Here is a 13,027-nt window from a genome sequence, read left to right on the forward strand (position 1 = left end):
CTCTACATGAACTAGTTGCTGCCACTTTATAAAATACTGTTTATGACTGATGAAGGATCAACTTTAAGGCATTATTAAGTATTAATTACACTTCTGAAATCTACTGTTCTTTCCATTAATATTGTGCTTACTTTAATGTCATCTAATGTCTATGTCACCTTTGCCAGACTTTGACTCCCGCTTTAGGCATTTCTCTTTATAGTGCGTGTGCACACGCACAGATTGCATTACTATACCAAGTAAATGTAGTCACTCATCGTTATAGGGTACTGTGGCTCAATATATCTGTCTGGATGCTTTTAAACTGACTGCCCTGAATTACAGACAAATGTTGCAGACTGAGCTGATATTACCATATGTAATTTTGAATAATTTTCACGATCCTTACATGTTACATCCTGGGGCAGCTCTTAGGTTTATTTACTGAGATATGCAAATTGCAGTTTTCCATTTGCTTTATATAACTCTAGGGTTTTGTATCAGACATGCAAGAGTAATCAAAATTACAGGGCTTGTGGACATTTAATGAGACACTTTTTTTTAGTGTTCATGATAAAGATAGTAAGGGAGTATATGTTTGCTTTTATATGCTCAGTGAAATCCTTATCTACCCAAAAAGAAGCACACTGAGCTGAAGTAGTTTCCCATAAGCCAAATATTTCAGTGTTTTTTTTTTTTTTTTTTTAAAAACTTCTCAGAATCGAGAAGATCAGTTTACATCTCTCTGTGACTAAACCTCAAAGTGCAGTCTAGCTGGTAGGTACAAGGGGAGAGGTTTAAGTAGCTGGAGATCCTACTCACTGGAATTTTACCCTCTGTTAAGGAATTACTCCCAACATGGATTTTGAAAGATACTTAGAAATTTGGGACAGGTAAACTAATTATAAAACCAGACAAATTAGATGCGCTTTCAGACATGCTTTTAGACCAGCATTCCCTAATCAGAATGAGTTAGTGTAACTTATATTAGTAAAAGCAAAACAACACATCTATGTGTGTCTTCATATATATCACTTGAAAAATCAGTGCCTTCAATAATATTCCAGCTAACAGAGCAGCTGCTGTGTAGAGCTCCTCTCAGGAGCAAAGGTGGAGAAGTTTGTGCATGTGTTTGCAAAGGTGCGAGGAGCCCTCAGTGAGGGGAAAAAAAAGAATTGAAAATGGGTTGGCCTGTCTGCTGTCAGTGAAAAAGGAGGAGAGGGGAAGAGATGAATTTGCACCATTTGGTTTGTATGTTTGTATGATGTGTAGTTAGGGCAGATGGAGCTATTTCATTTGTGTGTGTTAAATCCTCAGTTCTGAACGTATTTACTTCTGTTATGCAGTTGTGTTGGGGAATGTCTGCATGTATAAAATTACATTAATTTTAATTCCTCTCTGTTTGGACATGCATTCTGCAAATTAAGGTCAAGCTGTTTGTGTAGATGAATATTGGTAAATATTAAACACTGTTAATTTAAAGATCATCTCTGCTTGAACATGCATTGGGCTGATTGAGGCCTGGCTGGTTGTTTGCCTYGTGGAAAAGAGGTGCTTATTCTGTGGTGGTAAAGATCACCAAGAACTTCGATTTCAGAACCCTGAGCCTTGCTACTTTTATAGCTAGAGGGAGGTAAAAAGCTGTGGTGGCATTTGGTCTTTTCTGAGCTTGAGATGGGGGCAGGGGAGGGTCTTTGCAAGAACCACAACAGTGTGCAGTGAGAAAGAGCTCTTTAGAGACACTTGTTTCTGTTACAGATCTACCAGGGATGGAAGGAACTGATGGCTCTACTTGCCATCAGTTGTGTGACTCTGTACAGTGCTTTTGTACAAAATTTTCATCTGTGCTTAGTAACACTTAGGACAAAATCCTGCAATTCAGTCTCTGAAAATCCTGGGTAAATGGTACTGTCTGGGGGGCGTCTGCCTGAGCACCCAGATGCTGTAGGGCTGGTCTGTGTGTGTGCAGTTGCTGTGATGGACATGTCCAGAGCTGCACAAGCAGCAGAACAGGGGCTTCCCCTGTTTTTTGGGCTTTCTGTGCTCCCACGTGCTCCAGCCCTGACACATGGGGAGCACTTCCCATTTATTGCATAGGCACAAGCTACTGTGTAGCATGTAGGGGGTGGATCAAGCACGCTTCCAACTCGAGGGCTTGCTAGCAGCACAACCCCTGCAGTCGAACACCTGGCAGGGAAATCTGAGGACCGTAGTATGTGCTCCTGCCTCTCACAGCACAATTGTCATCCCCCGTAGCATCCTCCTTGACTTTCCATATTCTAATGAAGTTCCTTGTTCAACATCAGAAGCCTTCTGCTCTTCTTGTTATTGATATCTCATGCCAGTGTATAAGCAGAATAATTAACTCAGTATCAGGTGTGACTTTCCAACAGACTCAACAATGGGAGAAAAAAATAGGAAGGTGCATCAAAAGGCAGCAGTTCTGTTAAACCAAAGTTCTAAGCCTTATATTTTTAAGCAGGGGCTCATCTGCATCTTCCTTAGCATCTATGAGGTTGCAAGAGACAGAGTCTGGTAAAGGCAGCAGATTGAATTACTTTCAGAAGAAAGGTTCCATGGTCACTGCCTGGACTAAAAGATATCCTGCTGTGTTTTATTTTGCTTTTAATAAGTTGGCATTTCACTCCCTACGCAAGTTTCCTCTTGAGAGAGGGACTAACATCCTATGGAGGCTGATGTTGCTGTACTTCTAACTTTGTGTTTAAATTCATTGTTGACCTTGACTGTAGATCTGATTTGGCTTTCCCTGCTGTGTACGATACAAAGGAGAAAATTAAACAATATCAAACCAGAAAAACCTCACTGGGGCTAAAAAGCAATGAGCAGCGTGGAAAATAGGAATTCCTGATGACTAAATATGCAGTAATGTGAATATATTGAAGTATAGTACTGTAGCATTTTTAAAAGAGCAATTTCTTTTTGATTAAAGAAATACAATTAAAGCAAATCTCTCCTGAAGGTTCTGGCTGTCATTTTCTTTAGCCAGTAGAAACCTGCCTTTCTGGTTTATGAAGCCATGGCGCTAACATGTAAAGCAAGATGTTATGACTCATTTGAACAATTCTTTGTTCTCTCTTGAAAGCATTGCCAATGATATTTTCAAATAAACTTATTGTACTGGGGTTTACCCCTAAGAATGCAAACCTCTAGCAAGTCTGAGCTTAATGCAAGGCAGATTATACAGTTTTTGCAGTGCTGTATGCTGTGGATTAACTTTGTTAACACTCTTTGATAGTTTTATTCTGCAGTTTTGGTGAATTATGTTATAATTTTATTGCTGAAAGTAAGACAGCTTTCCTTCTGAATTTAAAGAAGTTTAAAGAGAACTTTCTTTCAATGCAGTGTAAAAAGTGCATTTCAAGACTGATTAGTAGTCTCTTGGGCTTCGTCAGCAGAACTGCTTTCCGGGCTCCAGCTGAAGAACCAATTTACTTGCATGAAACACTGAAATTCAGTTGGCTTAAACTGAGAACTTGCTAACCGAAAATGAGGCTGCCTTGGTTTCAGCAAGGCTCTGAGCTGGGTCTGAAGAATTTTCCTTTGGTGTTGGTGATAGGTGAGGTTGAGTAAAGTGTGGTTAGAGCGGTTCAGCAGGGGCAGTGAACAGGCCTCACCTTGGCAGTTGCCTGGTGGAGCGCTGCCCTGCGCACCTGCAGGGATCACTGAGGGTTATGAAATGCCTTGGTGAGGAGCGCTACGGAGGCAATTGCACACAGTGTGTTTAGGCTGGGGATAACCAACACATTGAGCATATTGGGCCTGTAGGTGTGGAGAACACCCAGCCATTGTAAGATGGCTTTGCACAGCCTTTGGCCACAGCTGGATCACTTGTTTCTGCAGGAACTGCAGTGGTGGAAACATTAACTGAACTGCGTTAAGCAAATAAATTAAGATATATTTGTTTTCTTTCTCAGCTCAATGATAGAAGTAAAAATAGTTGAAAGGCTTTTAAATATCATTACCATTTATCTCTGAAAGGAAAAAAGAGAAGCTTTAATTTCTGCCAAACCAGGTGTGAAATGTGCTTGTTTCTTAGGGATCACGCTGGCTTTAACCTCTGGGGGAGGAAAGTTGTCCCAAAGACTCTTTATTTACTGTGAGCCCATTGCAGCCCTAAGCTGACTGAAAATGAAACATGCCAGCCAGGTTAGCTGAATCCTAAACTGGTGTGGGGTAGTATAAGTTAAACTCTGTAGGACTTTAGTTTCTGTTTCATTTTAGTCTAGTATCTTGGATGATTCCCAGGAGGGTGCATAATTACCATGAGATATTTGAATGGAAAATGGACTGCTTCATCTTTGTCCCTGGGTTGCTTTTTTTTTTTTTAATAAGTCCTGCTAATAAGACTAATTGATGGTACAAATCGTTTTACTGGTCAAACAAAAAGAGTGACCAGCTCATTGAAACAGAGTCGTTTGAAGCCAATCACAGAATTTCCGCATGCCTTCGGTAGGCCCTGCCCAGTTTCCCTCCACCAGCAATAACACAGGCAGCTCTGATTATACCTTCTGGAAAGGCTTTACTAACCCTTTCCAAACCCTGTGGCACTGCACAGCTGAGTGTGCATTTCATTCCATCTGCAATATTCCTTTTGCATTTACTACCCAGTTTAAAGTGCTGCAATAATTTATACCTAAATGGAATCACTCACAGTTCAGTGCAAGAGCTTTGGAGTCAGGGCTGCTTTTTCGTTGTGTGCTTTTCCGGTGCCAGTTTCTAAAGGACACTGGTGCAGTCCTGGGTTCCCAAGATTTGGTCGTAACTGTTTAAGGGATGGTTAGAACAGTTGCTTCCAAGGCTGAAGGCAGTTGTCTCTTACAGGAAGTATGAATGATAACTGTATGTGCTGTTCAGTTAGGTAGATGTCTCTCCTGCTTCTTTGAATAACAATTTACAGAAAATGAGGTGGGATGGATACTGCTGCTATCTTGTATCCTTGCTGTCCTGTAATTTAACCCATCTTTTTTTCTGAGGTGTGTTTTGTTTTATTTCTGTGTTTTTTGCTATAGTGCTCCTGACTGTCACTTTATAGCTGAGAAGGGCTGAATCTTGTCTTGTGTTGTTTTTACAACCCAAGTTCAGTTTTTATTGGGGATAAGATAAGATCACTGTACTTCTGTGCTTTACCTAAAATACTAAAGTGAGATTTAGTGAATTTCTGCTAAATGTAATCATGTTTTTCCTAAGTTTTTTTCTGTTATGTGGCTGATGATCAAGTCTGCCTGTACATGCTGAGAAATATGTAATTCCAGTTGCTTTGTTCTCTTATCTTGAATTGGCATAACTATTCAGTGTAACTGGCCTGTATGGCATTAGACTGTGCCGTACTGAGACCCTTTCAAGAACTGCTCCTGTTTAAGCAAACATATATTAAATTAGTTGAATAGCATGAATAAACAAGTCCCAGCCTACCAGAGATGTTTATCTTGCCATTACATACTTAGAGCATGATTGGCCATCTGAAGTTGTTGTACTGACCCTGCCTTGGTGACTGTGTACAAATACTGCACAAATGCGCCTACTCAGAAAGAATGACTGCATCGTCATGGTCATTGTTTGACTGATAGTTCACTAGCAGAGCTAAATGAAATAAACTTAATATCAATATTTGTTGCCATTTTAGTTGTGAAAGTGTGATTTTTTGCCTCTAGGTTAAACAGCAGAACAACACAAACAGTATTTCTCAATCTCAACTTCCTGTTTCATTTGTCTCACACTTTTACTCTGATAGAGAGGATCAAAGCAGATGTGAATTGGTTTTTGAAATCCATGGTAAGTTGGTAATTGATGACACATCTTTCATGTAGGTGTACTATTCGCTGTTCTGTCGCTGTTTATACAAGCTTCTTGCAAATAATCTTTCTGCATACGCAGACTAAGTGTAGGGCAGTTGGCATGCACGGATATCCTAGGGCCCTTGTATGTATGTACATGTAAAACGGTTAACCAAAACCTCGTTATGACTTATTTCCATATTTTTCTGTGGAATTTAGGACTATAGTAATCAAAGGCTTTAACTGATTCTGAAGAGGGATCGTTCTGTGTAATTATTCTCAGTCTCCCTAGTGTGTTTGTTGTTGCCTACCAGACGAACCAATAAAAAAGAGGCCTTCAGGTGGCAGCAGGCATTTTACAATACGTTGTCAACAGTAGAACTTTGTTTGTAATATTGTAGCCAGTATTGTTTGCAAATACTGGAGTAGACCCTTAATGAAGTAGTATTCAAGAATACAGTGGGATTATTTGATTCAGGGTGTTGGATTTCTCCCACTTCTGCTATCAAAAACATTTGAAATGAAAACAAATAAACTCCAACCTTATTCCCCAAGAGTAATAATGGAATAGCTAATAATTCATAATTTATGTCTTAAGGACAGACTTTTGCCTCCTGATCTTCAGTGTCAGCATTTGAGTGACAGGCCTGTGCTTGAAGGAAGAGTGTGATTTCAGAATTGAGATATGCCRTGGGGATTAGTGTGTTGATCAGAGAGCAGAAACTTGCTAGAAAAATGCTAGGTTCACTAGCGTTGTATGTATGCAAGTACTCTTAAGTAGTTTCTTTTGTGTCTGTTTACCTGCTAACTACCTAACAATATTTACAGAATGGCTAATTAAACATGTATCAGGACAAAATATTTTCTTCTCTAAATAGCTGAAATTTTGGGTTAAGGCAGTGGGAACTGCCTCCTTCTTTAGACAAAGCTAACTGAATGCATGAATGCCACTGAACGTAGCTGACAAAGGCAGAGCATCTTTTTGAAAAGACCTTGTAAATTCTTTCCCACAGAAGTCAACGAAAGGGTCGGTTGTCCTGGGCTACGTATTTCGTCACTTAAACCTAGTGGAGATAGATTACTTTGGACTGCGCTATTGTGACCAAAGTCATCAAACGGTGAGTAAAAGACACGCCAGATTGGATTTTCCATTTGTAAAATTTACCCTCTTTTGACCTTTGCCTATAGAGCATTAAACTGTCATACTTTCACTAACTTTTACTATTTCATGAAACAGTTAGTTTTCCAGTAAAAATTTCCTTGTGTTCATTAGCATTAAAATCTTGGAATAGACATTAATGTTTTAGACAGGAACAGAATCAAGTCCTAAATTCTGCATGAGATGTTGAAAATAAAATGAAGAAAGTATGACAAGTAAAAAATTGTCACAGTAAGTAGGGTTAAAATTTTTTCCATTTTAATGTTTTGCCCTGAACTCAGTGCTTAGGACATGATACTTTCCTGACTAGGAATTCCCTTTGAATGAACCCATTGTAACTTGCTCCTGTTTTGGCTGGGCCTGGAGTATCTTGAAAGCAGTGTCCCCAAGTGGGTCAAAAGCTGATTTACTTGGGCCACTTGCTGATCTGCTGTCCTAGAGCGTAGCCCCTGCTTTGAAGGAAGCATTTGGCTGTCAGGACATATTGTATGGTATGGTGGCTGCTCAAAGTTACCTTGCTAATGAGTTTTAAAACTGTGCTCTTGAGTTAGTCTCAAAGAGAAAAATGTGTCTGGAGAATTGGCCACCTATTAATATACTGCTGTTGGTGAGGAATATTTTACTATTTAATTTGTCAGGTTATTTGTGATATTATGTATTTAACTGAGTGATGAATAAAATAGATTGGACAAAAGTGTATATTTTAAAGAGCACAACACAATTACAAAAGAAAATTTTTATTAAGGGTTTGAAAGAACCTGTTTAGTTATTCTTCCCATTATTCTTGCATGCCTCAGCACTTCCAGTTGATTTCGTGTTGTGCTAGTGAACTACCTCTTATGTAGGTGGTATCATAATTATTTTAGTAGTACTTTGGGTCTAATCAGGGAACAGGATTTCATTGTGCTATGTAATGTATGAATGCATAACAGTAAAGTGGTCTCTTCCTGAAAAACTAACAAACTAATTATCAAGTGAGAGAGAATAGCTAGATGCAGCAAAGAGACAGACAGACCAAGATGACAGTGAGGAGACCATGGACAGTAGGACAAAGCATAAATTGGAAGACTCTGTTTCTAGGGTAGTAATTTGGTCATATTACATGGATTTCTCTATCGACATTCCAGGTACCCCCAAACTCTTCATGTTAAAAGAACAGTATTTAATTTCCAAAATCCAGCACTTGAAAGTTAGGAATTGCCAAATTTACCATTCTCAGTGAAGTACTTAAGCTGTGTCTGTCTTGTGCTCTGAGCAAGGCAGAAGTCCTAGGGAAAAACAAAAAGTATTTGATCTTATAATTTGAAACTATATCAGAATGAACAGGTGGGTTGAACTAATGCTATAGGATGTCAGTAGTGTTTCCTACCCTTTGAGTGCTTTGGTTGACAGACCACACAGTGCTCTTTTAACATAGTATAGTACATTTTTTGGTAAAGATAGTTTAAATGAAAAATAGTTTTAACTGATTGTCACTATACCTCTCTGTCCTTGTCATGAGCCCTTCACTCAAGCCTTTTGCATTGCTGCACAAACTGTTGGCACTTCAGTCCCACTAAGCTGAGAGCAGATACAGCCTGTATTTTTCACTGTGGATGGTCAGCTGGGTCCTGACCGATGGGGCATGTTTTGTCTTCTGCCTCACCTGTCAGCAAAGTGGTGTGTTGTGCCCCATCTGGTATTCTCAGGCAAGACGTGATTGCCAGAGTCTGTGCTGGAGGAGCTGAAAATGGCTTAGGAAAGTCTGTCCTGCCTTTTACTCTCTCACCGCTTTAGTATTTGGGAAAACAGCAGCCTTATGATTTCTCTCTCCTTTAGTGGAGGAGGGACCAAATGCAAGGTAAGTCAGTGTTAGGAGGCCCACACAGGTCCCCTGCTCATCTCGCTTCCAGTTCCCACCTTCCTACGGCTCCCAGGTGCTCCCATGTAATGACTGCTGCTACTGCCTCTTTGGCGTCAGCAGTGTGCCTTAGGAGGGCTGCACCAATTATTATTTTGGCAGGATGCCAGYATTTTCTTGCAGCATACAAAAGAGGGAATGGAAATGGCAATTTTAACACATTATATCTCAGGAAAAGCTGAGCAGAATTTGATGAGACAAAGGGCACTTTTGTAGTCTGAAGGCACTTCCTTGCTAAAATCACAAAAACATGCTGAAAAAGTCATGCTATTAGAGCTCCTCTTATGAAGAAGATTTTGAGATTCTCTTATTGCAGAAAGCTAGACAACCAGAAGCATTTTAAAGATCCTTTGATAATAAAAATTGTTTTTTACTTGCAGAAACCTGTCTGCATTTTACGTCTCACATTTGGTCAGCTTGCCACCTCACCATTCCCAACTAAACTCTTGTGCTACACCTGCTTGGCCTAATGCTGCTGCTGGAGGCACATCTCGGTGTGATGCAAAGATCTGCCTTCTCCACTGTAACGCTAACCTGAGCTGTTAAATTCACAATGAACAGCACAGTGATATTGGCTTAGGGCTATAAAAATACAGAAAGCAGTGTCACCATGTAAATTCAGCAGCATACCAAGCTGGTTTCCCCGTCCCAGTTAGTTCAGGTACAGTGCTGTGCTAACACATCTGTACTGCTCCAAGATCTGGAGCTAACATGAGATTGGCACCACTGTACCTGCGTACACCGTACCTGTGTACCGTGCATCTAATGGGTAGTGTACATTTGTTTGAAATAAGTGTTCATTTGGGTGTTTTCTTCCCTGTGGTGTGGAACCTCTGTTTTGAGCATACAGGTGTGATAAAACAGCACGTAGAAGGTAGCCCTTGGCCATGCATTTTGCAGCTGGGTAGCCCAGAGGGGATGCAGAGGCAGTGGGGAGATGCTGATCTTGGTTTCTTCTGAACCTGAGCTTTCTACTGTGAGTTGCCCTGCTGCAACCAGGTCAGTTCAGTTATGGCAAAGTTAAATATAGAAGCCAGTGCCATGAATTTCGTATCCCAGCAGTGTGGACTCACATATGCGAAGTAGGTTTCTTGATCCATCCTACATAATTAATAAAGAAACTGCAGCAAGCTCAAATTGGCAGGTTATTATACCAAATTGGTAGATGGCAGAAAAGTAGCAGATTGAATGGACTGTATGCAACTTAACTGTAGAAAAAAAGGCATCATTCTAACAAAATACTTGCTTACAATAGAAAATATCTGTCCTTTAGGGCATTATTGTAACATAATGTAGTGTGTATTTTGATCTCATGAGCTTGGAAGAACAGATGAGCTGTACTTAGCTCATGCTTTGTTTTTTGTACGGGTTTGACATTTGCCATGAACACAGTACACTAAATCAGCTAGAAAGAAAAAGACCTGTGCTGGTTAAAATAGACTGCATAGCCAGTGAAAGGAAAGTGGGAGCTGATAATATTGCTGAGAAGCTAGAAACTGTAGAAGATTGTTAAGGGAATGAAACAACCTGAACAAAGCTGATGGCCAACTGAATTAAAGGCAGGAAGAATGAACTTTTAAAGTGTAGTAGGATCAAAAGGAAACTCATCCTCTGGTATAGATCTAATATTAAATATAAGCAATATAACTTTAGGTTCTAAAAAAAAGGTAGAAGTATTTAATACATATTTGTATTTTTAGGAAATGCCTGACGATTTATACATTTCCTTTAAGATAAGGAAACACTTTGGGTAATCTCTTTAAATGTTATGATTTCTGTTGTAAAAGTGAACAAAAATTGGCATGGGTGAGGTGATAGGTACAACTTCGTAAGAGTCTGATTAAGATGCCCAGGGTTTTAGTTTGAAATTGATAGATTTGCCTCCACTGGACACTTCATTGACTGATACCACAGCAAATGTTTCAACCTAGTGAATATTTTGTTTCAGTTAAGTTCATGGAATTTGACCTAGATTTGACCCTATGCAGATTTAAGGAATGAAATTCATGGAAAAATGTTTGCACTCATTTAAAGGGCTAATTATAAAATAACACGTATCCCTCTCACAGCTTTGTCTCAGTTTAGAATCTTCATAGTGGAGCCAGATTTGTAGAAGCACGCATGACAGTAGTGCCTGTCTGTTCTTAAAATGCCATACACTTTTAAAAACATCTTTTTTTTAGTAATTCCTTCCTAAAAAGGAAAAAGGAAAATTTTGCTCATTAATATCAAGTAAATTTATCATCATTCTTAGTAAATAATAATTTCTGTAGTAAATAAAACAAATAGTAAATTGTCTTTGTAAATAGTAATCAGTAGATCAGTAGGCATCAATTTAGTAATTGGATAGTTGCATTTGTTAGCACTAATGAAAAATAGTGATTTTTTTTTTCCCCCATTTCTTCTGTGAATGTTAAATTTCCCTTTCAGATGCACATAACTTAACATCTGCAGTTAGATGGGTAGATGCTGGGTCCTCCACTGCTTTACAGTGGTGATGAACTGCTTGTAAGTCAGATAACTTGCTGCCTGCACAGGAGAGATACAGGCAGGAAGTCACTGAGAAGTCGCAGGCTGGTTGCCAAACAGATAAAAAGAATGAGACTCCATGTCTCATGCTTCGGCACCCATGAATGCTGAGTTTGTTGTCCTCACCTGCTGTGCAAGTGTACTGGATTAGTCGGAGGGACTGCTTTTTTGTTTTCTTCCTCTTGGCTCTTTAACGATTTAACATGCAAGTTCAAAACTGTGACTCTATCCAACATTATTTATATGAATATACAAACATGATAGGTATACAATACACATTATTATGCATACTTGCATAAGTATGCTTGGAGGGCTCTGCTGCAGGGGGGTTTTGTTTTTGTAAAAGTTCTCGTGTTCATTGTGCAAGGCAGGCTTGAAGAATGCCTTTCCGTTATCCATGAAGTCCCATCCATCTTTGGCTTATAAATAAAATGATAGAATACACCCTTTCCTCCCCTCACCCCTTGCATTCCTCAGGAAAAATTTGGCAGCCTTTACAATAATAAATTGCTGCACAGTGATTTTAAGCATGGCTTTGTGGCGTTGCCGCAACAGTAAATACTTACTGGGGAAGTGACAAAACAGTCTAGATTCTTGTATCTTCCCCCCTTTTCAATATCCCAGCTGCAAACCAGCCTGAGCTGAACCGTTTACCTACGCAGCACAGGAATCTAGAGGCCCATGGTACCCTCGGAAGAGCATTTTCCTAGTGCCAGCCGATACTGGGTTTTTCCTAGCGCAAGTAGCAGCAATCTGTCTTACAGTGATGAGGGCTTAGAATTCCTCCTGTTGACTCAGTTTAGGGGAAGGAAAAGAAATGTTTAACAATACGAATAACCAGATTTGTTCCCTTTCCTCTTTTCAGATTCCCTCTGAATCTGAATTTTGAATTTTCCCTCTGAATTTTGCCCCCCCCCCCAACTTGGAAATTGCATTCCAAAGACTGTACAAAGAATATAGTTTAGGTTGCAAGGTCAAGTACTGCATATGAGAATTAAGACTTCTAATGCAATTTCAATGTGCTTGCATCGTCTATATATGTGATGATACAGTCTTTAATTACATGGCCGCAATCTGTTTTATCCCGTCAAGGCTAGTGTATTGCATGGATACAAAAGGCAGCAGAATTCAGGTTACAGAGACAACCAGAAATCTGTAATACTCCTGTGCTTGACTTGGCAACTTTACTGATGATACTTCAGCATCAGTTTTTTACATACAATTAATCCATCTGTGCATCTAACGCTAAAAAAGCAAAGAGGACTATAAAACACTAAACAATACAGGTTCAAATCCTGATGCTGATTTCAGTTCAGTTAAGGAAAATCGTATTTGCTTTAAAGACTGATGAATTATTTTGTGATAGATTTTGATCTGATTTTGAAACAGCGTAGTTTTGATCTTTTGCAGCATAACACAAAGCTGTCAATGAAAGCAAGCTAGCTTGGCAATGTATTTTTCACACTGTGATGCCAGTTTTGGAAAGAGGGATGTTCTAAGGTCAGAATGTGCAGTATACTGTCATTTTTGCCCTTTTTTGCCTGTTGACTTTGAAATCTCTTTATTTTGTCAGCTTACTTACTGTGCTAGCTCAGATTATTGCTGATAGGAATTTCTAATAGGTTGTTTGAACAAGTGTGACAAATTTTTCTTCTCTTCCCACCC

General features: G+C 39.4%; 1 protein-coding gene across 1 annotated transcript in view; it reads left to right on the forward strand.

The window, feature by feature from the left end:
• The window catches only part of EPB41L4A (erythrocyte membrane protein band 4.1 like 4A), a 132,881-nt gene that overhangs the window by 42,924 nt on the left and 76,930 nt on the right, over positions 1–13,027 (forward strand). The window contains exon 2 of the mRNA XM_026059900.1: positions 6,788–6,892. Coding sequence (XP_025915685.1) covers positions 6,788–6,892 — 105 coding nt within the window. The remainder of the gene's footprint in view (positions 1–6,787; positions 6,893–13,027) is intronic.

This window comes from Apteryx rowi, unplaced genomic scaffold (assembly GCF_003343035.1).
Source record: "Apteryx rowi isolate R43461 unplaced genomic scaffold, aptRow1 scaffold_161, whole genome shotgun sequence".
Lineage (NCBI taxonomy): Eukaryota > Metazoa > Chordata > Aves > Apterygiformes > Apterygidae > Apteryx > Apteryx rowi.